The sequence below is a fragment of the Camelus bactrianus genome, chromosome 4 (genome assembly GCF_048773025.1).
Source record: "Camelus bactrianus isolate YW-2024 breed Bactrian camel chromosome 4, ASM4877302v1, whole genome shotgun sequence".
Classification (NCBI taxonomy): domain Eukaryota; kingdom Metazoa; phylum Chordata; class Mammalia; order Artiodactyla; family Camelidae; genus Camelus; species Camelus bactrianus.
The window spans coordinates 68,596,416-68,624,067 of NC_133542.1; the positions used below are offsets into that span (position 1 = coordinate 68,596,416).

Here is a 27,652-nt window from a genome sequence, read left to right on the forward strand (position 1 = left end):
TGCCTGTTCCAGAACCTGGATGTGAAGCGGGTAGACGCGTGTTCCTGCCGAGCCATCGGCGGGGAGCAGGCCCGGCAGGCCAGCCCTCCTCCACACGGTGCCTGGGGCCTGGGCCGCAGTGCTACCTTCGGAGAGACGTTTTGCTGAGTAACTATTGTTTTTACTTCTTTATTTGTATGTAGTTTTGGAGCTTAATTTAATAAAGTGCCAAACACTCAATAATTGACCTAGGCTTTAAAAGTCTTCAGTTTGTGTGACTGCACTTGGAGTCTTCAGAGTGGGCTCTGATGGGTCCAGCCACCACCTCCTGACTCTGGGTCTGGCCGTTTGGCAGGAACATTATTGCCGTGAATGTTGAGTTTTCTTTAAAGGATTAAAAGCCAGAAACAGCAATCAGCCTATAGATACAAAAGGAACATTTTGTTCCCTGTAACCACTAACAATGGGCCTCTCTCAAGAGCAGAGATGTTTTTCTTTCTTTTTTAGCACATGTAACTGCAGTTTGCCGTTAAAGGTAAGGATCCCATTCATATTCCTGAAGCTCTTCTCAGTCATGTGGGCCTTGGAGGTGGATGTTAACCGAAGTGACAATCTTCCCAACTCCTCTGCAGAACCTCCACCCTTCCTGCGAGGTGGGACTAGGCTGCTGGCTTCATTAAATTACATATACTGTTTACGCATACAAACCTAACCTGGGGAGGTTCTTTTTGAAAGACAAATGTCCACAGCCCTTGAAGTTGGCCTTGAAGTATTAAATGTGAGACACAATGTACTAAATTTAACAAGTCAAAGAAATACTGACACGCCAAACTATGTCAAGTAAAACCCACTGCATCTGGATTGAAGAGCTTTAATCAAAAAAGTATTGCACCACAAGTGAATTTTCTACAGCAGTTTTAGATAACACAATCCCTATTTACAACAAGGAGGGCAAGATCAAGATCCAATGCTCATATAAAGGGTATATATACTGTCTTTTATCACAGAGTATTTTATACAAGTAAAAGTGCATTAAATCACTTGGAATATTTACTCCACTTTTTCCCGTAAAGCTGAAGGAAATTCAACATGCAGGAGGAAAGCCTCATCAGGATGAGTCCGCCCAGTGCAAGTACATACTTAGTGACGGGCCCCACGACTATTCCTAAAACTGCCGGGGGACACGGATGAGGGGTGAGACCAGCTCACGGGCTGGAGAGGCCACAGAGGAGTTGGACGGGGCTCCCACAGCTGTGTTGTAGTCGTCTCTGCAACCCCTGAACTACCCAATCTTAGGGATACTTTCCTGAAACAACTGGAAGAGCTAAGTCTTACTCATCAAAATGACAGAACAGAAGGGACCCCCGTTTTGTGTCCCCACCAGGTAAAGGGAAAACCAGCATCCTAAACACAGGTCAGACATCTGCAGGGAGGAGCCACAGAAGGAGGCAGGTGACAGAGACCGGGTCATGCGGACGGCAGAGAGCCCGTGTGGGGGTGAGGGTGACGCTGCCCTTGCCTGGTACATCTAGGTCTGTGAACCTGTTGTAGGTTAACCGCAAATCCTTGTTCTTCTGTGAGATGTATTTTACATATTTTAACCCTAAATATAACTGGGAAATATAACTACATAGGATAACTGATAATAAATTTAGGAGCTCCAGTTACTTAACTTCAGTTTTTTATTTAACCAGTAAAACTTTCATCAAACTATAAATCGATACACGATTTCCCTTTAGATCCGATACTGTAGGTTAACCAGGACAAGCATGTCCCCTTTTCTTTAATGATCATGAATACAAGTTTTTATCAGTCACTTCCAGAGCCATCTGCATGCTGTCAAGTACTGCAGCCAGCTGGGGGCTGGCTGGACACCATACACGAATGTAGTGTCATCTTAAATACTTGTGGGGAGGGGAGAGATGGTGGCTCCACATACAAGGCAGACCACCTCTAATGTTTTGGTCAAGGCTGGGGAGAGAGACAGCTGCTGCTTCCTTTGAATACAGCAGACTGTCCTTAGCAGTAGAAAACATGTGATTAGCATTTGCTCAGGGTTAGAATGAAGAGCTAAGCAAATGAACCACCACCACTGCTTCAGAGAGAAGCAGATGCCGCAGAATTCTAGCAACATTACAAAGGGACAGAGATCCAAATCTTAGAAATAATTTCCTCCTGATGCTCTGATTTTTCTTTAAGAACACCAGTTGAATGGATTTTATAATACAGAAGACATGTTTATAATAGCAAGGAACTTTAGCTATAAAAAATAGTTTAAAATGGTTTACCAGCAACCTATCCAAGACAAGTACATTCATTAAAAAGGCAATTGAGTGTATTTGGTACTAAGGATCTTTTTATATATTTGCTAGTTTTCGTCAGTAAAATGAGATGCTGTCAGAAAGATGCATATCCATTACTCCACACTGGCCCTAGAGTACATCTAAAGTTCTAGGTGGTTTAAGAAACAAGGTGAAATAATGTCTCCTTGGGAGGAAGGGTTAAAAGCCTCTTCTAACTCATCTGAATCCAAACATACTTACAGGGAAGGACAGTTTGTAAAAGCCAGCCCCACTGAGTGGGCTCGTCGTGACAGAAGCAGGAGGTCTTCGCCTGCTGGGCACCATTTCAAAGGGCTGTCAACATCCAGCGTCCTCACTACCAGATGGGTCAGTAGGCTCCTCTCTGACATGCCGACGGCTTCAGCTTTAAGTGCTAACATGGAAAGAGGATTCAGGTGCAGATGGGTGCTGGCCAGAGCGGGGATTTTAGCAGCACTGTGGAAATGTGGGTAGTGCCAGGACCTTCCCGATTGGTGACCAGAATAGCAGGATCAGCTACCTCCTGAGGTTCATAGCAGTCTGCAGGGAAGTGGGCTGTAAGTCTTGTAAACAATGTTTAGACGCTTGTACAAAATACTGCAGTTACAGTGATTAAAAACCCACCCAGACTGGTGTGTCAGTGTTCTTTCCACAGAAGAAGTGTCAGCCCTTGGAGGTCCATCCTTGGGTAGTTCCATCTAGGACCACGGTATCCGAGGGTTGGAGATGGATGGCCGGATGCTGCCCTTGGGAGCTGGCTTGGACCCAAACCATGACATCTGTGTTTGAAACAGAAAAGGCTCTTGAGATGAGAATCAGCACTGGGTGTAGAGGAAGCTGAAAGAGCCCCCTCCCCATCCGTGGGCTGCCTGCCTCCTGCCCTCCCCGCATCCTGGCCCTGGCTGTGAGCGGAGCAGTAGTGAGAACAGTGGTTGCGGTAACCATTGTAAAATGGAAAGACCCATTCTAAATATGGAAGGGAAACAGGAGAAAAACCTGAGTTGACAAGAACGAGGTAGTGGAATTTAGGTAATTCTTTTCCTAACTTTTTTTTCCATGACAGCATTTATGCAGGTACTCTTTGAATACTTTTCAGTTTTTTAAAAGTCTGGGTGCAGACCGGGGGCTACTGAAGTGATGCCAATGAAAGTGCTCTGGAAAACACAAGGCCTGCTGGTCAGGTACAGCACAGACTTGTGGGCACAGCGCATGTCCTCAGTAAACACTGCCAGAGTCAAGTTCATCATCCAAAAGCACCTTCTAAGCTAATGATGCAGCTGTGGGCTGGTCTCATCTGCCAGTGCTGGGATGACTGACTCCAGTTTCTGGACGGTGGACAGCAGACCAGGAAACCCTACCTTATACTCCAGGGTTTCTTTGAGCATATTCTCTTCCTCTTGCGAAAAGTTCAGCAACACTGACACAGCTTTTATAAGGTGAAAAGCCTGAAAGAAAGTAAGTTTTGGAGCCTTGGTGGTGGCTGGGGGGCTAAACGGTGCACTTCCTGCTCCTGTTCCTCCTGTGCTCCCGGCTGGCCAGCCAGGACTGCGTGGAGGGTGCAGGCGGGCATTCTGAGGCCTGATGGCAATGACAGGTTCTTTTTCTCTCCCACCTTTTACTTTGGGGACTTGCGAGACCACCAGGACGTCCATGGCAGCTACCCTCCTCTTTGGCAGCATGCAGGATGGCTAGACGGATTTGGTTCCCTGGACTCTGGCCTCAGCATCCAACCCACATCTCCCCCCAGAAGCCAGTTCCCTGCTTGGCGCCCCTCTGCTTGCCGCTCAATCAGCAGGTCGAAGCCAGCTGGAGAAACGACTGAGCATCCACGATGGTGGTCAAAGCAGAAAGTGGGAGAGGAAGGAAGAAATGGACTTGGTGGGAAGCCGCGCAGGGCTCGGACAAACGAACCAGGCCCTGCGGTGGAAGTCGGTACCCAGAAGGCAACTCAAAGCCCTTTACCTCAGATTCACGACAGGACATGAATTTCAAAACCACGTGTTTGAGGTACTCAAAGTTGATCTCGCGGGCATCAGCCAGGTCAGCATTATTCGTGACAGAAGGGGCCAGGTTTGACATCTCAGGCCCGGGCTTCTCCCGGACTTCAAAAAGCTCATTCTCGGGTTTGATTTTCTGAAAAACCAATGGAAAGATGCTACACTGAACCCTTCAAGACAGGTCTGAAAATCACGTGGGCCTAGGCTCGTGATCAGCTGCAGTTCTCTGCACACCCTGCACACAGGGTGAAAAGGGCCCACCTGGGAAGGAAGCACCAGCCAGGAAGAAGGTAGGGTGGATGGCTGAGGTCATCCAAGGAAGTTGAGACCTTTCCTTTATCCATGTCCGGACATGTCTCCTGGGGCAGTGAGCACCCCAGCCAGGGCAGAGGGGCTGTTCTCTGTGTCTGGGCCTGACGCTCTGCCATTCACGTGCAGCGCACACATCATCTCATGGACCTCTCAGACCACATAGAGGCTCAGAGAAAGAGGGCACACGCTTGAGGTCACAGAGCCACTTTTCGGAAGCACGTTCAAGCTGGCAGGGCCAGTGTCCCACTGGCCAACCTCTGACTTCCCAGAGCCCTGCAGAGAGCTGGGGGAAGGGGAGCATCATCAGGTAGCAAGGGACCTCAGGAGGACCACGGAGCCAGGAGGGCACAGGCAGCAGGGAGGAGGGGCACTCACCAGCTCCTTCTGCAGAGTCTTTCTGAGTTCCAGCATCCTCTGCTGCATCTGCTTTATGGTCTGAGACAAAGCCCCACCCCCACAAAAAGCCATTTATTAAGTGCATGTTTCACCATCTTTAAGGTGCAAAGGACCACAGAACAGACAACCCCTCGGGGCCCTGTACACCTGTTAGAGGTCACTGCCTTGTCCCCTGAGAGGCTTGTGCTGCTGCACCTGCTGCCTCGACCTCTTTCCCCAGCGTGCTGCTGCTTGGCACACACTTGCTTTCCAGGCCCCACAGTGGCCACTGAAGTCGTCGCACACCCTCCGTGGAGCTCGCCACTGCCCAGTTGCTCCCCTCCTCGCGGGCTGGGTCCTCAGGACTGCCTCCAGTGCTCAACCCCGTGGGGAGCACAGCTAGAGGTACCTCTGTGCAGCACACAGTGTCCCTGGGAATTAGATTTATGTGCTCTCGGCCCCAGGTGGGCTACTTGGGCTAAAATTTATGGTTCTCATCACCATTGCTCTCCTGAAATACCATAATAATTTGCAACGCTTATTTTGAACAGTGTAAAGGTTCGTGGCTTTTCTGCACAATCCACAAACATTGGGGTTTATATCTTTCATTTAATTCTTTTCTTTCAGTTGAGTTTAATTAGTATTATGGACCTTAAATGTAACATATTACACATTCCATTAATCACCAGAAAGGCTAAACTGTTTTCCCAATGAAAAACTTTATGTATAATCAAGAATACAGGGGAAAACCTCAGTAAAAATTTCTCCAAAATGTTACAACTACAACGTATCAGAAAAATGAGTCTTTCCTGTAGACTTCTAGTCCATGTCACCATTCTTGCTTTGAGTAGCTACAATTTTGAATAGTATTTTTCATTTATTAGAGTTTTCACAGCTTTATACAGTTTTCCTCATTATAACTTTTAATGTGAGAGTAACTAAGGGATCCCCCATGTCTTACTGTGTAGTTGAGTTTTCATTTTTAAACGAAGCTGTAATAAGCTTCATTTTCTCAGAGAGGCATGTCCACAGTCTCTCTTGGAGAAATGAGATGACTGGGCTGGGGGCTGTGGAAGTATCTCGAGCTCCTGACAAGCACATTACACTGCCTCTAACACTGTGCTGACAAAACGGTGCATTTTGTTTTCATTTATATTCTCTGGTAGATTATGAGGCTGGACATTCTCCCAAAAGTACATTTGCTATTTTACTGTATAGTACTTTATTTCCTATATTTTTGACTCATTCATTAATTCATCCAACAAATACTGAGTCTCTACTATGTGCCAGACACTGGCCTAGAGGCTGGGGAAATAGCAAATTAAAAAAAAGGAGGAGAGCAAGAGAAAAAGTATCTGTCTTCAGGAGGGAAAGGTGTCAATAACCAAAGACAGAGAATATCAGAAGGTATTAAGAGGCCCAGAGAAAAGAGCAAGGTGAGAGGTAGGGAGTTCTGATGGTGAGGGTGGGCAGGGTAGCAGGGGAGGCCTCATGGTCAAAATCACACCATAAAGGAAGTGAGGGTAATCGGGGGGAGAATCTTCCATACAGAAAGCTCTGCAAGTGCAAAGGCCCTGAGGCGGGAGGGTGCCTGATATCCACAGGCAGGCAAGACCCCTGCAGCCGAGAGGGAGTGCTGGGGAGAGCAGAGGGTGCGGGCAAAGACGTAGTAAGGAGACATACCACACGGGCTTTGCGGGCCACTGCAAGGACTCTGGCTTTTAAGGGGATGGTAAGTCATCAGAGGGCTGGAACATACGAGTGACAGGGAAACCAGCTGACCAGTTAGAAGGCCAACACCATCCTCTAGGGAAGACAGGACTGTAACCTGGCCTCAGGTGGTAGCATTGGTGGGGATGAGAAGCAGCTCATTTTGGACACAGTTTGGAGAACCAAAAAGATTTGCCATTTACAGAAATAGGAAAGATGGCAGTAGATGCTAGAGAGTGTGGTCCAGTCTGAAGTCTGGTTCTGGATGTTTTAATTTTCAGGTGCCTTTCAGAGACTGGTATAGAGATACAGGGTAGATACAGGAGTCCTGAGCTCACAGGAGCCGCCGGGACTTGGGATATGGACGTGGAGCTAGCAGCACACAGGATGAGTGAGATCGCCGAGGACGTGTGTGCAACTCAGAGGCTGGACCAGGGGCACACAGTGTGCACTCTTCTGTGTTATATTTCACAGTGAGAGATTAAGAGAGTGTGTGTTGAGAGCGGGAGAGGGAGAGGAAGACAGGGAGGGAGGGAGGTGGGGGAGGAAAGAGAATTAATACTTTTTCCCTTTGTTAAAGAGTAATTGCACAATTTGGGGCAGAATTTCAGACCAGAGCAATAACCAGCCAGCACATTTAACTGCATGAGACAATTTAAAAAACCAGGCTCAAAAGAGACCGTGCACATACAGGTGCAGAGGCCAGGCAGGGTGGGTGGAATCATGACATTTACTAAGCCTCTATCAAATCGCAGAAAATTTACAGGAAGCTAACTTCACCCCCCAACTCCCACAACCACCTCCAAAAAAAAATCTCTCAACCACTTAAGGGCAGATAGCAGCACTCTCATTTCACAGCTGTAGAAATAAGTGCAGTGGTAAGGTGACTGGCTATAGGACCCAGCTGGTGATGGCAGAGGTGGCTGGGGAACAGAGACTTGCTACTGCTCCAGCTCTAATACTCTGGACACCATCTCAGTGCGGGGGGTCGAGGAGAAGACTGGGGAGTGTGAAAGGAAAATGAGTGAGCAGGAGGTAAGCAGAAGAGGAGAACTAGGAAGGCCTTTTGATGGGAGATGTAACACCTCCCCCAAGAGGTGTCTGGGGCATCAGCACAACTCTCTAAGAGGGGACTGGATGGTTTTAGGCACAGGGACGGTGGGGAGAGACACACACAGCTGAGGAAAAGAGCATCCTTACCTTATTTTTCTCTAGAAGTTGTTGCTCCAAGTCCTGTTTTTCCTTCTGTAGCTGTCTCGGATCCATGGCCCCCATCTCACCGTTGGGCATTCCCTCTGCAGCTGGAAGCTGGTACACAGGGTCCTGCCTGGCCCTTGGGGCCACCTACAGGGTGATGGCAGCACAGGTAATGGTCAAGCTGAGCCACAGATCTCTGGGGAAGAGGACCAGACTCGTTCCAAAGGTGACGACTGACGTGCTCCACCAGGCCACTGGCTAGGAGCCAGACTTAAGCCATGGAGACTCCGCCCAATGCCTTCCAGGGGAACAATGAACTTTCCAGGTACCGAGGCTGCTCCGAAGGAAGGGCTTGAACATGTGCACACTGACAAGTGTCGGCCCAGCAGACGGGCTCCTCCACACTCTCAACCCCCAGTCAGCGAGGCGCCCCCACGCTGAGAGAGGAGGCACAGGGCGAACTACAGCAGGCGCCCTGAGTCTGGCCGCACACATGCTGCCACCCCAGCCGGCGGGCTCCGGCAGGACTTACGTGAGGCTCGCTGCTGGAGAGCACCATGCCCTGCTCCTGGCCCGGCAGCCTCTGCAGGTCCTCCCGCGTGGTGGCAGCCTCAGACTCCGCGGCCCGCAGGCCCTGCAGGGCCTCCAGCTCAGTCCGCAGCTGGCGCGCCTGCAGCAGGGCACAGTCGTGACCTAGGCCGGGCAGAGGGGAGGTGAGCACTGGGAGCCCGGCAACTCCACGCTGCTCCATGACTAGACCACCTCCGGGCAAGGGTGCTGGGCAAGAAGAGGTGAGAAGGCTCAGCGGGGGGACAGGCTCCTCACCTTCCTTCAGCTGGAGAATCTCCTGCTCTTTCTGGAGAATCACTTCAGTTTTTTCTTGCAGACTCTGCTCCTTCTCATCTATTATGGCTGTCAGGTTAGCAGCCTTGGAGAGAAAAACCAACATGAGAGAAGGCTGGCAGCAATAACCCCATCTTTCCTACAGGAATCTCCACTTTTCCACTACCCAGGGACCCCCTTGAATCCCTCCCTGAAGTCCACAGCCTGGAACATACCCCAAGCTAACCTCTGCTCCTATAAACATGCACAAATCAGTTCTCCTTGACAGGGGCCAAGCACAGGGGCAACTGCCATCACTGTCCCTCTGCCCGGCAGCGGGCCCACCAGGGCCATTCTGCTCAGCTTTCCTACAGGCTGTCACAAGCATAACTTCCATGTCCCAAGTGCCTGTGACATGTCCAGCATCCGATATACATGACCTCATTATGATATTCTGGAAGGTGTGATTATCCTAGGGTCTTCAGAGGCAACTCAGACTCAGATTTGTTAACAACTTAACAAAGACCTAGAGCCAACGAACTAGATCTGGGGCCTGACACTGAGCCTGTCTTCAAAGGAAGGCTTTTCCCACCTTTCCTGCTGAGAGCTCAATCATATGTGGACTCCAGGGCCTGCAGGCACTGGTGGCCCACCCCACAGAATTAAAGCCCAGTAGGCACCTGAGTGTGGACGTTTCCCCAGATGATGTTCATAACATTAACTGACCATCGCTAAATTTAAAAGGCCACCCTATGGGGTGAGGGTTTCTTTCTCACATTTTTCGTCCACCTTCCTAGAGACATCAGGGGAATCAAGCAGCTGATGCCATTCTTAAGACCTGTGTCCACCCCCTGCCCTGAACAGACAGGGAGGTAGGCTGGTCCTGCCTGGGAGTGAAGTGGGGGGCATTGCCTTTCAGCTCAGGGTTACTTGGGGCCTACCTGTTGCTGGAACTCCTCCCTCTGCTTCCGCACCTCCTCCAGGGCTTGAGCCATTGCCACACTCACAATTTCTCTTTGGCTCCATTCTTCCTGCAATCCAGAAAATGAGTAGAGACTGAGTCCAAAAACTGAGTTCACATTTTTTTAGCTGCACACCTCACATAAAGTCCACAGAGGGAGTACTGCCTTGCAGGGAGAGACAAACATTCTTCCTGCTTCCCCAGGTTCCCCTCTCGCTGCACTGCCTTCTGTACCCCAGTAGACAACCCACCAACCTCTCTGGAAACAGGCACATCGCTGAGGGTCAGCTGTCCCATGAGCACACCAGCCAATACTCAGGCCAAAGGCTCAAGGACCTAGAATTGAAGAACTGGTCTAATGAAATCAACACAGAACAAGAAGACAGACTCAGGCCCATGTGAATGGAGTAGTGGAGTAGAACACTTGGTTTCAGAAAAAAATAAGCAATTATTGAATTTTAATAGTGCAAATGTCACAGATTCATCAAAATCATCTATATTACAGGAGAGAAAACCAAGGCTCTGAGAGGCTATGTAACTTGCCTGAGGTCCCGGAGCTAGTAAGAGGCATGGCCAAGTTTTAAGCCAGCATCCGAGCTCAGAGCCAAGTCTTTGGCTGCTAGACTTACACCCAGCATTTTCTATCACAAGCAGGGCTGCCCGTTGGGATTCCCCAGAGTACAGGGACTCCCTCCTGACAAACACTTCAGTCCTCTTCCCTGACACTGATAGCAAGCTCGCTGGTCAACCCCCAGCTGAGTGACCTCTCAGGGGCCTGCATGCTGGTCAGGGATGTCTGCTGTGTCTGTGTCTCCAGAATCACCCTTTTTTGGGGGTAGGAGCCCCATCATTGCTATTCCCCACCCCCCAGACCACAATTCCACGATTCTGGTATGGCTGCCACTAATGATGCCCCAACTTGTGGCTACAAGGATAAGCATGTGATTCAGGCCTGGCCACAGCACCTCATCTCCCTGGTCAAACTGAGGTGTCCAAAGGGTGGCTCTGTCACCCAAGATGAACTAATAGAACCCCTTTTTATATCAGAATCCTTTTTTATACAGTGAAGCTAAGAGGGAGATGCTCTCCTTCCCCTGGGGATGCACAGTTGGAGTATTACCAGCTTGGAGCAGCTGTGGTGATGCCCTCCCAATCTGTAGGACACTGTCTACATCATGGAGAAAACCAAGGACAAGAGTTGGGTGACTGACAGGACAAGAGACAGCATGATGCAAGCAGAGAAGAGACCTAAGGTCCCCAGGTTCCAGCTGGACAAGTTTTTCTGATTCTGTGACCTACTCAACTCCTCCTAAGAAATCTTCCTTTCCACTTATGTCAGTCCAAGTGGGTTACTGGATGGAGACTCAGCCTCATGGCCAGTAGCATTCTAGCTCCTACCGTGGAGTTGTCAGACTTGACCGTCCATGAGCCCACCTCTAGTAGACAAGGAAAACCGGTGCCTAAACTCAAGAGGCTGACAGTGGGACTCTGAGCTACTCCAGACAATACCCTTCATCAGGGGAAGCTGTACTGATACAGAAGGAGCAAGAGATTTCAGGCTGGGTGGAGCTATGATGCGCTGGCCCTGCGAGCCCACGTAGGGGCAGGTGATAGGAATGTTGTGCCCACCAGGAGCCTTTTCTGGGAAAGTTTAGAACAGACGCTATGACGCTAATGTCTTAAGAGGACAGGAGGCCAGCTGTGAGCGAGAAGACAGAAAAACATGTCAGGGCAGGAAGCAGACTCAAAGCACCTCCATGCCAGGACCTGCGCTTGGTAGTTTTCATTCATGTCATGCTCGATGCTCAGGGTAATCCTCTTGAAGTCAAGGATTATCATCTTCAGTTTAAAAAGAGGAAAATGGATTCCCTCAAGAATCAGCTAATGAGGGGTTAGGGTGGCCCCCAGAACTGAGTCTACGTGGCTACTGCCAGAGAGCCACGTATGATCCAAGATTTGAGGCTGACTGGCAGAGCTCAGGTTCGCTGCAGGAGCCAGCAGGCTACTTACATGTGCAGGTCTCTGCACCTGGGAATAACTTCCCCAGAGAGGCTGTTTTGAAAATTATGGATACAAACAATACAAAAAAATATGTGTGCACCTAAAAATAGTGCTTCAAAATGCTTGAGGCAAAGATTGACAGAACTCAATGGAGAAAGACACAAATCCATGATCATAGTAGAAGATTTAGCATCCCTCTCAGTACCTGATGGAACAAGCAGACACCTCCCCGCCTAAATCAGACGACCTATGGAAGATATGAACTATCTGTTAACTAACTTGATCTAATTAGCATTTATAGAATGTTCTCCCTAACAGCAGCAGATTGATATAGTCTTTTTAAAAATTGAAGTATAGTTGACTTACAGTGTTGTTAGTTTCAAGTATACAGCAAAATGATTCAGTTATATATATTCTTTTTCAGATTCTTTTCCATTATAGATTGTAAGATATTGAACATAATTCCCTGCACTATACAGTAGGTCCTTGTTGTTTATCTACTTTATATATAGTAGTTTGTATCTGTTAATCCCAAATTCCTAATTTATCCCTCCCCACCCCCCTTCCCCTTTGGTAAACATAAGTTTGTTTTCTATGTCTGGGAGTCTATTTCTGTTTTGTAAATAAGTTCATTCATTTGTATTATTTTTTTAGATTCCATAAGAGTGGTATCATATATTTGTCTTTCTCTGTCTGACTTAACTTCACTTAGTATGATAATCTCTAGGTCCATTTATGTTGCTGCAAATGGCATTATTTCATTCTTTTTTATGGCTGAGTAACATTCTTTTGTATATGTATATACCACATTTTCTTTATCTATTCATCTGTCGATGGACATTTAGGTTGCTTACATGTCTTGGCTGTTGTAAATAATTGTGCTGCTATGAACATTGGGGTGCATGTATCTTTTCCAATTAGAGTTTTCTTCTTTTTAGGATCTATGTCCAGGAGTGGGATAGCTAGGTCATAACTCTATTTTCAGTTTCTTAAAGAAACTCCACACTGTTTTCCATAGTGGCTGCACCAATTACACTCCCACCAACAGTGTAGGAGTGTTCCCTTTTCTCCACCCCTCTCTAGTATTGTTTGTGGACTTTCTGATGATGGCTATTCTAACCAGTATAAGGTGATATCTCTTTGTATTATTCGTTTGCATTTCTCTAATAATTGGTGATGCTGAACATCTTTTCATGTGCCTGGTGGCCATCTGTATCTTTTTGGGAGAAATCTCTACCTAGGTCTTCTGCGTGTTTTTTTAATGGGCTGTTTATTTTTTAATATTGAGCTATATGAGCTGTTTGCATATTTCACAAATGAATCCCTTGTCGGTAACACTGTTTGCAAATATTTTCTCCCACTCTGCAGGTTGCCTTTTCATTTCGTTTGTGGTTTCCTTTGCAGAGTATATATTCTTTTCAAGTGCACTAGAATATTTACCAAGATAGACTATAGGTTGGTTCATAGAACAAGTCTAAATAAATCATCAAATAACTGAAATCATTCAGAGTATTAACTGACCATAATGGTATTAAATGAGAAATCCAAGATATAAAGAAAATTCCCCCAAATGTTTGAAAATTAACCACACTTCTACACAGTCCGTGAGTGCTAGTTTTAAAGTTACTGCCGACACCCACCCTTTCATGTTCTGCTTTGTGATGCTGAACCTTGGCTCTGCAAGCCGTATTTGTAGGTCCAGCTGGCTCCATAACCGTATTTGTTAGTCCCTGCCGACAGGGGGAGCTCAAGGGAGACTGGAAGACAGGAGGAGGGAGAAAAAGACTCACTCCTCTCGGTCCAGTTTCTTGTTCCTGTGAGCAATGCTGCTTCGCCCTGGCAGCAGCAGTTTTTTCCTGAAGCAGCAACTGCATCCACTTTGCAATTTTGCTGACCCTTGCAGCTGAATTCATTCACTGCCCTATCGCCCAACACACAGACCAGCACCAGCTGTACAGAGCCCCCTCCTCGGAAGTCTGAGTGTCAAATCTGTGGGGCTCTTCACCTTAATTGCTAAATTTAATAATTCCAACTTTGTCACTTTGTTCCCTGACTTCAAGGGTTGGAAGCTGTGTCCTGCAGTTGCTACCTTCATAATATCTTTTAACTGATTCAGTGCTGGATTAAACACTTTACATTAGAGCATAAATTCTCATTCAAGTAACTGGAGTAGTTCCTTTCTCTGGAGTGGACCTTGAAAGACATGCTGTGCTCAGATTTTCTGTTTCCTCTTGAGTCCATACCTGCAGTAATCTTTGCTCATTCCTACCTCCTTACATCTTCCGTGCTTCCATCTAGAATTTTCCTTCACCTGAAAGACGTTCTTTAGTACTTCCTTTAGTGCAAGTCTGTTGGTGACTAATTCTTTTGTGTTTTATTGGTTTTCTTTAGTGCTTCTACAATGCTATGTCTGGGTATGGATTTTAAAATTTATCCTGTTCGGATGTGTAAGGATCCTACCTGTACTGTGACTTGACAGCTTTCATCAGTTTGGAAAATTCTCAGCCATTATCTCATCAATGATTGCTTCTGTCTCATTTTTTTCATTTCCGTTGGGTTCTTATACAGAGACAGAGCAGTGCTTTCAAAACAAAACTTCTCACATAGCTTTTCTACTTAAAACTCCCAATTGCCTCCCTGAACACCTCCCATCATCCATTGTTCTCCCCCAGCCCACTCAGTGGCAGCTACACTGCCTTTTGTGCTGTTTTGTGAACAAACCAAGCTTTTTTCTGCCTCAGAGCCTTTCTATTTGCTTATTTCTTCTGTCTGGAATATTCCTTCCCCAAACTGCTGTCCCTTTCTCATTATTTGGACCTTTGCTCAAGAATATCACTGCCACCCTCCTTAATCTCCATAATTAAAAGAGTCCTCTCCTCCCTCCTTTCTGTCCCTCATCCTGCTTTATTTTCTTTAAAACATTTATGACTATTTATCACGAGTTTTCTGTCTCTAGTTATAAGCTCCATGGGAGGAAATTTTGTCTGTTTTGCTCACTGCGACATCCCAGCATCTACAATGGTGCCTACCAGTACTCAAGTGTTTGTTGAAGGAATACATGGAAAAATATCTGACACCAAAGTACATGCTTTCCATGATAAGGCACTACCGCCTTTGCATCTCGATAACTTAGCAGAGACTATTACTGAAAGCTGTGTGGGCCTCAGCTATGGTTGTTCTCAGAGAAGATCTCTGCCAAAGGATCCACAAGATCTTTGTGCTATGACCACAGCTGGGCAAGTACTACAAAGATCCGTCATCTCAGGGCTGCTATGAAAGGGTCCAGGGGAGCCTGGAGGTCTATAAGAAAGTGGTAGACTCTCTCTTTCCTCTGAATCCAGTTGTGTCCAGGGAATGAAGGTGGCAGCATCTGATTAAAGCACCAAGTTCTCTGAAGGAAAAGGGAAACAACCCAGCAGATTGTTTCTTCATTTCTGTACCTGGTCCCTGAAATAAACGAAGGTCCCTATGATGTTTTAAGGCCTTACTTTACTAGTCACACTGGGAATCACCAACAGCGGTGTCCTGCAGCACCACTTTCAGGCCACTGCTGACGATGACAGAGGAAGGGCTGGGCCTCTGTGGTGGAGTGAGAAGTCAGACTAGCACCACTTCTATGGAACTTGGACAGATTACTTACACTCAGAACCTCAAAGACATTAACTGCAAAATGAGCATGACTCTCCCTACCATCTTTGATCACTGAGAGGACCTAACGAGGTGACAATTTCTATAAATGCCTCATAGAACTTTGAACAAATGCTAGTTCCATTTCTTCTCCACTCTAAATATAGAACTTTCACTTGGCTGCTCCAAACACACATGTGAAAGACACGACACTTAGGTGAAACAGATTCAATTAGATGTATACCTTCAGCTTCTTTAGTTCAAGTTGGTGACGCTGTAAAGAATGTTCAGATTCATTCTTACTTTCTTTAAGGGCTGCATTTTCTTGCTTCAGCTCTCTCTGCAAATCGAGAAAAGCATATATAAAAGAAAAGGTCTTCACCATATTTGTCCTAGCACAGCCCTATCTCTTTGACATGGAACCTTTAAAGATGCCCCCTTCCTTTTTTGTCACTGCAGGGGTGGGAGGCGAGAATGGCAGCTGGGGTCAGAAAGGGAGAGCCACCTGACACACTCCTCACAAGAAGGACTAAGGCACTTGATTCTGAAGACTGTGGAATAAGGAGAGGGACCAGGGAAAAGGGAGAAACCATTAGGGATGAACATGAATTATAAAGTTTAGAAAGACAATAGGGAGAAGCTGACGGGACTGGTCAGAAAGTGCCAGGAAGTCCATGTGCAGCCCAAGGAAAAAGAAAACCCACCTGTTTGGGGTTTCTGTAAAAAGCAGCTTTTTTTTACAACTAGTCATGTGAGCAGGTGTTTTGCTGAAAAATAGAAACTGCTCCCAAAGAGGTTCCCTAGTTCAGAGGATGGCCGGTCTTCCTCCTGTCAAACAACTTGGCAGCCTAGATACTCCCATGCCCGCCCCACTCCTTCCCTCACTCACCACCTCCCACTCCGCGGCTGTCTGGGTGGCCGTCCGCACTCTCTCCAGGGCAGTGAGCTGGGCCTCGAGCGCCTGGACACGCTCTGTGCACTGCTGCTCCAGCGCGAGGACCTGCTGCTGGGCACGGCTCCTCTCTTGGTCTGCGGTGGCCTGAGGGGGTACCAGAGAACAGTTATTCCTGGTGACAACAGGGGCCTTATTCTGTTCCTCCGTGACTCAAGATGAGTGTCTGATAGAAACAACTCTCCTTCCTGACTTTCTCCAGCCTGGGTACCGCTGAGGCCCCTGGCCTGCTCAGGAGCTGGAGTTTGAGGTTGGAATTGGTGCTGTGGGGACAGCTCTGGGCACCAGCCAGTCCTAAAACAGCCTTCCTTCACTCCACTCAGTGCTGCCCTCTATGGCCAAAGCCTTTCCCTGGGGAGGCATACAACACAGTGATGAAGAACTGGGCGTGGACCTAGGAAGGATGCAGGTTCTGCTGTGTACCAGGTGGGAGACCATGGCTAGTGATCAGATTGCCTTTCTGAGCCTGCTTCCTCTAGAAAACGAGGGTAACAGTACATAGCTCTCAGCTCTGCTGCAAGGACTAAATGAAAACAAATGCAGAGTACTTAGCAAAGTGCTTGGGACATGGCAAACACGTAACAAATACCATTTTTATTTCTCTAATTTCTAGCTCAACACCCAGCCTGGGGCTGTGACTACTGGCCAAGCCCTTGGCATTTTCTACCCAGAATCTGTACCTATTCTCCACAGCCCTGGCTTCAAGGTGAGGTTTGACTGCCAGTGGAGATACTACCTCTAACAGTTCCAGAACTAGACTGGGCCCTACGGCCAGATGTGAGGTGGGAATTAGCCAGTGTCCAGCTCTCTGGGTAACTCAGACCCTCCAGCAGGTCCCAACTCTCTCTACCCGCAGCTGCCTATCTGCCCATCACTGTATCAAGGTCAGGTCCAGATACTATTCCAGAAGTTGGGAGTTAGTTTGGGACATCTGCAAAGGCATAAAGGGGAAGTGCTGAGGGACTAGAACACCGCAGCCACAATAACTACTTACAAGCTCCCGAATCTGAGCTTCCTGAGCTGCCACAACATCACTGCTCTGTTTTAGCTTCTCCTCAGATGCCTGCAGGCTCTGCTCTAGTTCTTTGACCTAAGAGGGAAACAGAAGCATCCATTTCTTCAAAAAAAAAAAAAAAAAAAAAAAAAAAAGGTAAGCAGTAACAAGTGGCTTTTAAAATCAAATCTATTTACCCAGGGATGCAAGAATTTTTCAATACCTGCAAATCTGTGTGATACACCACATTAACAAATTGAAGAATAAAAATCATACGATCATCTCAATGGATGCAGAAAAAGCTTTTGGTAAAATTCAACATCCATTTATGAAAAAAACTCTCCAGAAAGTGGGCATAGATGGAACATACCTCAACATAATAAAGGCCATATATGATAAACTCACAGCTAACACCACACTTACTGGTGAAAAGCTGGAAGCATCTCCTCTAAGATCAGGAACAAGACAAGAATGCCCACTCTCGCCACTTTTATTCAACATAGTTTTGGAAGTCCTAGCCATAGCAATCAGAGAAGAAAAAGAAATAAAGGGAATCCAAATTGGAAAAGAAGTGAAACTGTCACTGTTCACAGATGACATGATACTACACGTAGAAAACCCTAAAGAAGCAATCAGAAAACTACTAGAGCTCATCAATGAATCTGGAAAAGTTGCAGGATACAAAATTAATAATATACAGAAATCAGTTGCATTTCTATACACTAACAACAAAATAGCAAAGAAATTAAGGAAATAATACCATTTACCATTGCACCAAAAATAATAAAATGCCTAGGAATAAACCAACCCAAGGAGGCAAAGGACCTGTATTCTGAAAACTATAAGACACTGATAAAAGAAATTGAAGATGACATAAACAAATGGAAAGATATACTGTGTTCTTGGATTAGAAGAAATAATTGTTTAAATGGCCATACTACCCAAGGCAATATACAGATTCAATGCAATCCCTATCAAATTACCAATAACATTTTTCACAGAGCTGGAACAAAAAAGGTTAAAATTGTATGGAAACACAAAAACCCCAAAGAGCCAAAACAGTCTTGAAAAAGAATAGAGTTGGGAGGAACAATGGTCCCTGACTTCAGACTACTACGAAGCTACAGTAATCAAAACAGAATGGTACTGGCACACACACAAACACAAAGACACATAGATCAATGGAACAGGATAGAAAGTCCAGAAATAAACTCACACACTTATGGTCAATTAATCTATGACAAAGGAGGCAAGAATACACAATGGAGAAAAGACAGTTTCTTCAATAAATGGTGTTGGGAAAACTGGACAGCTTCCTATAAAAGACTGAAATTTAGAGCATTCTCTATCATATACAAAAATAAACTCAAAATGGACTAAAGACCTAAATGTAAGACCAGATACTATAAAACTCCTAGAGGAAAACATAGGCAGAACACTCTCACATAAATCACAGCAATATCTTTTTCAAAACTGCTCCTAGAGAAATGGAAATAAAAGCAAAAATAAACAAATGGGACCTAATTAAATTTAAAAGCTTTTGCATAGCCAAGGATATCATCAAAACGAAAAGACAACCTACAGAATGAGAGAAAATATTTGCAAATGATGCAACCAACAAGGGGCTAATTTCCAAAATATATAAACAACTCATACAGCTTAATATCAAAAAAAAAAAAAAAATCAAGCAATCCAATAAAAAATTGTGCAGAAGACCTAAATAGACATCTCTCCAAAGAAGACCCAGATGGCCAGCACATGAAAAGATGCTCAACACCATTAACTGTCAGAGAAATGAAAATCAAAACTACAATGAGATATCACATCACAGCAATCAGAATGGCCATCATTAAAAAGTCCACAAACAATAAATGCTGGAGAGGGTGTGGAGAAAAAGGAGCCCTCCCACACTGTTGGCTGGAATGTAAATTGGTGCAGCCACAATGGAGGACAGTATGGAGGTTCCTTAAAACACTAAAAATAGAGTTACCTATGACCCAGCAATCCCACTCCTGGGTATATTTCCGGAGAAAAATATAATTCAAAAAGACATATGCACCCCAATGTTCACAGCAGCACTATTTACAATAGCCAAGACATGGAAACAACCTAAATGTCCACTGACAAATGATAAAGAAGATGTGGTACGCACGGTACAATGGAATACTACTCAGCCACAAAAAGAATAACATAATGCCACTGCAGCAACATGGATGGGCCTGGAGATCATCATTCTAAGTGAAGTAGGCCAGAAAGAGAAAGAAAAATACCATATGATATCACTTACATGTGGAATCTAAAAAAAAGGACACAAATGAACTTATCTACAAAACAGAAAGAGACTCATAGAGAACAAACATATGACTACCAGAGGGTAAGGAGAATGGGAAGGGATAAATCGGGAGTTTGAATTTGCACCTCTTAGGGAGTGATGGAAATGTTAGCTATCTTGATTGTGGTAGTGGTTTCATAGGTGTATACATCTATCTAACAAAATTCATCATATTGTACAACTGAAATATGTGTAGTCTAATGTACAGGAATTATACCACAATAAAGGCGTTAAAAAATAAAATCTATTTGAATCATATTAACAGGTAATAAAAGAAAAAATTTTAATTAGGAAAAAAGGATACCTGTAAGTCTACCATTATAAAACGCTGTCATTCTAATGTATTTTCTTCTGGGCTATTTTTATGACTTTTCTTTCTTTTAACAACTTTGTATACAACTTATATTTTTCCCACTCTCTCAAATTTCCTTCTGCGTTTCCATGTAGTCTTCAGACCTTAGATTGTTTCCTCAAAGGATATTTCATAATTTCCTGAACCACTGCCTACTGTGCTGGCACTCAGGCTGTTTTCCATTTTGCACATAAAATAACACAGCAGTTAACATCTTCATGCCAAAACTGTTGACCTGGTTTGAATCACTTGCTTAGGATAGATTCCCAGAAGTGGGATTACTGCTCATGATATAAACTTAGATGTCACTTATTCCACAAATACTGACCCAGTCTGACTGTGTGCCTGGCATTGTACTAGGACATGAGGCCAGCACAGTGGACAGGACAACACACTGTCTAGCAGTGAGCTAGATTTGGCTCTCCAACATGGCATTATGCTACTCAAGCTAACTTTGCCAATTTCTCTTGTAATGTCCTCTTGTTTACTGAATAAGGTCTGCCCTGGGGGAACTTTATAATTAAAACATAAGCACATGGAAAGTTACAGCTTAGTCAAGGAGAGGTACGTACGAAATGAGAAAATATTTTTAGGTCTCATGGTTCCTCATATACGTCCACATGTTAAGATTTAACTGAAACAACCCCATGAGAACAATGTGGGTACTTCCATAGAGGAGAACAGTAATTTTATTTGGCCATGATCACACATATTAGTGGGAGAGCCAGCTTTTTAAACTCTTGGGTTCAGAAGATACCTACGCAAGTGCCAGTTTGCAGGCAGAGCTCAAGAAAGATTCAGATCCTCAAAAGGTTATGCATAGTTATCGTATGACCCGGCAACTCCACTCCTAGGAATATACCCAAGAGAAATGAAAGGATAAGCTCACACAAACACCTTGTTCATAGCTCTAATGTTCACTGCAGCATTATTCGCAAAAGCCACAACGTGGAAACAACCAAAATGTCCACTGACAAATAAATGAATAAACAAAATGTGATATATATAATGGAATAAAAGTCTTAAAAAGGCTTATTCAACCTTAACAAGGAATGAAATTCTGAAACATGCTATATGAATGAACCTTGAGAACATTATGCTAACTGAAATAAGCCAGACACAAAATGACAAATACTGTATGATTTCACTAATATCAGATACCTAGAGTCATCAAATTCATAATGCAGAAAATAGAATGGTGGTTGCCAGGAGCTAGGGAGAGGAGAGAATGGAGAGTTATTGTTTTAATGGGTACAGAGTTTTAGACTGAGAAGATGAAAAAGTTCTAGAGGTGTGGATGGTGGTGATGGTTGCGCAACAATGTGAATGTACTTAATGACACTGTACACCTAGAAATAGTTGAAATAGTAAGTTTTATGTCAGGTATATTTCACCACAATTTAAAAAATGGATATTTAGAAATAGAACTGAATTATAATAAAACAAACAAAGCTGTATTTAGACAAAAATATAGCTTTATATATATTTATCAAGAAATAAGAAAGATTTTAAAAATGGGCTAAGCACTTGTATAGTCTGAATGTTTGTGTCCCCTCAAAGTTCATGTGCTGAATCCTACTGTGTGACGTGAAGGTGTTAGGATGGGAGGTAAGTTTGGGAGGTACTTACGTCATGAGGATGGACCCTCAGGAATAGGATTAGTGTTCTTACACAAGGCCCTACAGAGGTCCCTTGCCCCTTCGACCGCTTCACATTCATTAAACTGGCAAGAAAACAAAAAGGATGGGAAATGCCAGTGCTGGAAAAGGCAGAGATGCAGCTATTGGAACCCTCATGCATGCTGGGAGAGCAGAGCCAGGTGTAGCCCTTCTGGGAACATTCTTGTCCTACTTAGTCTCATTAAGTCATATGCACACTCGGTCCTCCTTAAAGCAACAGGGAAAAGGGTGTTCACTGCAGTATAATCTCTGGTGGCAGGGAGAAGATGGCAATCTGGATATCTAGCACCTAGTGGATGACTCTAAAGTAGTGTAGGGAAGCACAAGGAAGCGGACACAGAAGATGGAGCAGCTGACAGTGACAGAAAAGACATATGTATAGCTATATCATTTACCTAAATTCACACACATGCACACAAAACAAAGCCACCCATTTTAAAGGGACTCAGTAATAAAAGGATCTCTATTAACCACATTAGAATGATTTCCCATGGGAGGGCGGGGAATGGGGATAAAAGAGAATAAACAGAGAAGAGAACAACTTCCTGTGGAAAAACAATGGTAATGTGGCAGGAATGAAGAAAACAACGACCTCAATTCTCTACAAGTAAAATGCAAAAGAGAATCCCTTCAAAAAAAACCTCTGAACAAGGGATTCTCAGCCACTACCATGTCATCCAACCAGGGCACCACCCAGACACAGGAGTCACTGGCAGTGAGGTCAGTACCCGAGTCTCCAGGTTGTCAATGGCTTTCGCCTGGCTGCTTCTGGCTGCCAAGAGCTGCTGTCTGGTATCCACCAAATTCTGCTCAGCAAGTGTTTTCTGTAAGTTGAAAGAAGAGTAAAAGAAAATAGTCATTTCTCTATTGAATAAATATTTACTGATATCCCCCGCATACTATGATTTTTATGAGGCACAAGGACAGAAATACGGTAAAAAATCAGTTCACTGTGATAAAATTCACGTCATAAAGTATAAATGTATAGATAAATTTAACAGTCATTTGGCCTCGAAGCAGGAGCAAAAACTAACAAAAAAAGTACAGAATAGAGTGAAATAGCACCCACAAAGCAGCAGCCCAGAGTAGGAGAGCCTACACTGCCTCAGAAGAGTGGGCGGCTTCATCCTTCACTGGTGGCCGAGGGCAGAGGGATGATCCACTAGCGGTGTGAAACAGCTGGGGACATTTGAGGAGCTACAATTTGCCAAAAGTTGGTGGTGGTGACTTCAGGTGACAAAACAAGATAAAAGTCAGGCAAAGGGCCAGATCATGAGAAAAGCTTTTTATGCTACAGAAGGAAGTTTGAATTTAATTCTGTAGGTGGTATTTTTCATAGTGGGGTCATCCAAACACTGGCATTAGACTTACCTCAGGGCTGGGGGTAGGGGTGGTTGTTAAGTTTGAGCAGAGGCCTTATTCCAGATCTACTGAAATCAGAATTTCTGAGGGTAAGGCTAGAAATATATACTTTAAACAAACTCCTCAAGTAACTCTTATGCACACTAAACTTTATAATAATGCTGATGGCACCATAATGATTACAATATTAATAGATGAAATACATTGAGACCCCACGATGTTCTAAGTCTCATTCTAATCATTTCCTAATAACAATTCTCTATGTTTGGTACAATTATTAACTCTATTTCACAGAGGGAAAAAACACAGAAAGATTCAGTTATTTGCTCTAAGTCACAAACCAGTAAGTAGCAGAGGTGAAATGCAATCCTGGGTAGTCTGGTTCTAGAAATCAATTCAGACCCTAGAACCCACACAGTACTCGCTATAGACAACAGGGCAGCTGTGGAAGATGTAGTCAGAAATGTTTAGAAGGATCAGCCTGGTGGTGGGGGTGGAAGACCATGTCAGAGGTGCAGGAGGAGACAGTGATGCTGTGCAGGCTGGTCTGCAGACTTTCGATACAGACTAGGCTACAGCTGCTGGAAGCCCTGAAGCACAACAGTGGCGGTGGAGATGGACAGATTTAGTTGAAAATGACTGAAGAGAAAGTGAGGGGCTAATTGAGGCTCTAGGTTTTGGCTCTGTCATCTTTGTCATGGTGACAAAGAGGAGGAGGAATGTGGGCAGACAACGAGCAAGTTCACTTATACCACTGGGTTGGAGGCTAGTTCGCTCAACTGCCTCCTTCCGCTAAGGAGAGTCCACTCGCTGCCCAAAGCAGTTCCTGCTCACGCCAAAGGCAGATGGTAACTATTTTCATTGGCCAATGCAAAGTACAGCAGAGTGGGGAAGGAGAGCAGGGCAGTTAGGCGAGACAGCCTCAGTGGTGTGCACCACTAGGTGGGGTTTACTGGTGATCAGGATGCCATTGGTTCATATGCACCTCTGAACAAAGCGCCCCCTTTCCCTCAGGATAATGTCACACACGGGTGACATGAGGCTATTTTCATTCTAAGCAGAAAAATCAAAAGTTGGAAGGAGTGGTCTTGTCTCCAAGCTGTCTGATGAAGACTTTGTGGCTCTGAAACTCTAGGATTTTATGAAATTTCCAGTGTTACTACAGCCTTCCCAACACTGGTCAGCCCTAGTTACCTCTTTCAGAAGTTCCTGCACATGTTCTTCCCCTGATAAATTCTGTTCCAGTCTCTTTTCCAAGGATGCAACCTTCTCCTGCAAATGTGTGATACGCTTTTCTTTCTCTTGAGTTTCAGCAGTGACCTACAGGTGAAAGCAGAAATTACACTATAAATTCTCTTTTCTTTCCTTCTTGTTTCCTCTAGCACCACCATGTTTCCCTGAAATTCTGTTTCCAACTGCATTCTAGAAGAACATAGAGCCAGGAAATCTTCCCTGAAAATGGAACACAGAAGATGTGAGATGAGAACCCAGTACCATTCGGGCATCCATTTCAGACCTAATGCAGAAAGCGGCAAATGCTCGCCCAATTTAAGCAACTGACAATCTGGGAAGGAAGAATGCTATTGCCTCTGTGGAATCCAGCCAGGACCGTGGGAAGATGTTCCTCCTCTTTAAAATAACCACTGTGTTGTCATGGTTTACTAGCTAAGGAATGCTCCCCCTCTCATCAAGCATATGTTTAATCCTATTAATCCAGAGTCCAAAAGGACCTACAACTTTAACCCAGATGCCAAAAATCAGCAGAGGTAATTACATTCAAGAAGCTCCCAGCCAGCCCTACAATGACTTACAGAACAACACACCCGGAAACAAGGGTCTGGATGAAGTAGTAATGATGCCAGTGTAGCTGCCTTAAGGCCGAAGAGAGAACTTTCTTCACCCTGGCTCACAGCACAGGGACCACAGCTCAACCACAGCAGCAACCTTCACCATGGCCCCAGATCAACAGCTGCCCACTACTTTATTCCAGTCCACATCTTTAGCAATGACAGTAGTGGTAGTGGTGGCGGGTTGGGACTTTGTTCTTTTTACCACAGTCAGTTTTCAAATGCTGCCCAATGTCAAAGCTGAGGATCCAGGAAGCTCTTACTAGACAATTTATTACATCCCTGCTGGTCCTTACATCTCTCGAAGATGCACATTCTCCACTCCAAGAAACAGTTGCATGGTATCAACATGTTGTGAAGACTTGAACCTCTTCACATACACTCTGCTTCCACAAACTCCCTCACCTTATGCTCCTTCTCAAGCCACAGACTTTCATGTTTAGCTGGCAACCCGACCAATGTCTCTTCAGAATAAGATGTAGCAACTTGGGCCTAGAGTTTTGGGAAGATGCACTCATCATTCTGAATTCTCACAGGGGTAACAATTTATGTAGTGAAGGGGAAGTATGAAGAATGGATTTAAGATCCCATAATTCAATAAACTTTTATCAAGCCTATACTCTGCGTTGTCTTCTAGGGAAACAATCAGACAGTTATTGGCCCAAAGAAGCACGGAGGCTGGTGGCAGAGACAGATATACACACAATTCCTTATAAAACAATACAATCACGCTGCAACAGAGAGACAAGGTGCTATGAGATATTAGAGGTAGAGGGATTATCTGTCTGGGGCAATCAGGTCAAGCTGCCTAAGCAGGCAAATCCGGGTGGAAATGCGGAGGGGAGGAACAAGCCTTCTGGGCGAAGTGCAGCATGTGTAAAGGGGTAAACAGACAAGTCCAACATGGCCAGGAGGCTGGGTGAAGAGGAGAATTGAAGCGAAGGCAACACCCAGGTCTGTGGCTTGGATGCCTGGATGAATGGTAACATTAAGCAAGTCAGAGAACACAGGAGGGAGAGGGAGTTTGAAAGGAAAGAAAAACTGTTTTGGCCATGCTGGCCCATCTTTAATGGGTCTCTTACTAATATGCTGATAACAGTAATAATCGCAGTAGCTTGGTGCAGGAGCAGCAATAGTTTGCAGAGCATGTGCAAGCACTTCCCACCACCCTTCACCGTGTCCATTTACAGGGAAATTGAAGGTCGGCGACTAGCCCAATAGCACACACTGTGGTGACTGATTAAGGATTGAAACCCAAGTCTTCTGGATCCAAAGGCTGTACTCCTACTACAAATCAATGTGAACTTGAGAGATACAGCTGACCCTTTCCAATAAAAAACAAAAGAACAAACAAGTCTTATATAATTTACCATGGTGGGCAGAGTCAGACAGAAAAAGTATCAGTGATGCCAATTTCCATTTATTTTATTGTACACCCTTCCCTGCCAAGCTGCTTTACTTCAAGCCATCAGCACCTAATGTGCTAAAGTTAACACTATACTTAATGGTGAGAAATTCAAAGCTTTTCCTATTAAGATCAGGTAAAAGGCAAGGATGTCACCTCTCACTACTCCTTTTCAACATCATCTAGAAGTCCTTGCTAACGCAATATGGCAAGAAAAGGAAATAAAAGAAATGCAGATTAGAAAGGAAACATAAAGCTGTCTTTGTTTGCAGATATGATTTTCTATGTAGAAAATCCAAATAAATCAATAAGAAAAACTCCTAGAACTAATAAGTTACTATAGCAAGGTTGCAGGATACAAGGTTAATATACAAAAGTCAATTGTTTTCCTATATACCAATAATGAACAAGTGGAATTTGAAATTAAAACACAGTATCATTTACAGTAAGATTCTTAAAAATGAAACACTTAGGTATAAATCTAACAAAATACGTACAAGATCTACATGAGGAAAACTATACAACTCTGATGAATGAAATTTAAAAAAACTAAATAAATGGAGTGATATTCTATGCTCATGGATAGAAAAACATAATATTGTTGAGATGTCAGTTCTTCCCAACTGTATCTATAGATTCAATGCAATCAAAATCAAAATTCCTGCAAGTTACTTTATGAAAAGTAACAAACTGATTCTAAAGTTTATATGGAGAGGCAAAAGACCCAAAATAGACAATGCAATATTAAAGGAGAACAAAATGAGAGGACTGACACTATTTGACTTCAAGACTTATTATAGCTACAGTAATTATGACAGTGTGGTATGGGCAAAAGAACAGACAAATAGATCAATGGAACTGAATCAGAGCACCCAGAAACAGACCTATATATATATATAGAGAGAGAGAGAGAGAAAGACCATGTCCTTGGATAAGAAAACTCACATCATAAAGTAATCAATGCTTCCCAAATGCAGCTACAGATTCAAAGCAATTCCAATCAATATCCCACCAGATTTTTTTTAAAGGAGCCTGACAAGCTGTTCTGTGGAATAGCAACGGGCCAAGGATATTCAAGATATTCCTAAAAAAGAACTAGGTTGGGAGACTTGTCTTATCAGACAACAGGGCTTAACCTAATAGTGTAGCTAGTAAGGCAATGTACAGTTTTGTGCAAATATCACAGTGGCATACACCCCAAAGTCCAGGAGTGGTTCCATGTACTTATGAAAATTGAATTGTAACGAAGCTGGCGTTGCAGGCCAGTAAGAAAAGGACAGATTTTTCAGTAAATGGTACTTAAACAGTTAAAAAAAATAAGACACAGTGGGAGGGTATAGCTCAAGTGGTAGAGCACATGCTTAACATGCACAAGGTTCTGGGTTCAATCCCCAGTACCTCCTCCAAAAATAAGTAAGTAAACCTAA

The 27,652-nt window shown here is 44.6% G+C and overlaps 1 protein-coding gene across 2 annotated transcripts in view; it reads right to left on the reverse strand.

Annotated features, from left to right (window-relative positions):
- Positions 1 to 836: 836 nt before the first annotated feature.
- Positions 837 to 27,652, reverse strand: part of GOLGA1 (golgin A1) — a 43,077-nt gene continuing 16,261 nt past the window's right edge. Inside the window, exons 9-22 of one of the 2 annotated variants that reach the window (XR_012506546.1) lie at positions 24,168 to 24,293; positions 22,340 to 22,435; positions 17,249 to 17,344; positions 16,192 to 16,341; positions 15,547 to 15,642; positions 9,655 to 9,744; positions 8,717 to 8,819; positions 8,424 to 8,584; positions 7,895 to 8,038; positions 4,985 to 5,044; positions 4,263 to 4,433; positions 3,659 to 3,745; positions 2,925 to 3,079; positions 837 to 2,840 (exon numbers count right to left, since the gene is read on the reverse strand). Coding sequence is in view for 1 of the 2 variants with exons in the window: in XM_045517547.2 (XP_045373503.1) it covers positions 2,999 to 3,079; positions 3,659 to 3,745; positions 4,263 to 4,433; positions 4,985 to 5,044; positions 7,895 to 8,038; positions 8,424 to 8,584; positions 8,717 to 8,819; positions 9,655 to 9,744; positions 15,547 to 15,642; positions 16,192 to 16,341; positions 17,249 to 17,344; positions 22,340 to 22,435; positions 24,168 to 24,293 (1,461 nt within the window). In the remaining variant the exon portion in view is untranslated. Of the gene's footprint in view, positions 3,080 to 3,658; positions 3,746 to 4,262; positions 4,434 to 4,984; positions 5,045 to 7,894; positions 8,039 to 8,423; positions 8,585 to 8,716; positions 8,820 to 9,654; positions 9,745 to 15,546; positions 15,643 to 16,191; positions 16,342 to 17,248; positions 17,345 to 22,339; positions 22,436 to 24,167; positions 24,294 to 27,652 lie in introns of both variants that reach the window. The other variant, XM_045517547.2, reaches the window with a different exon arrangement.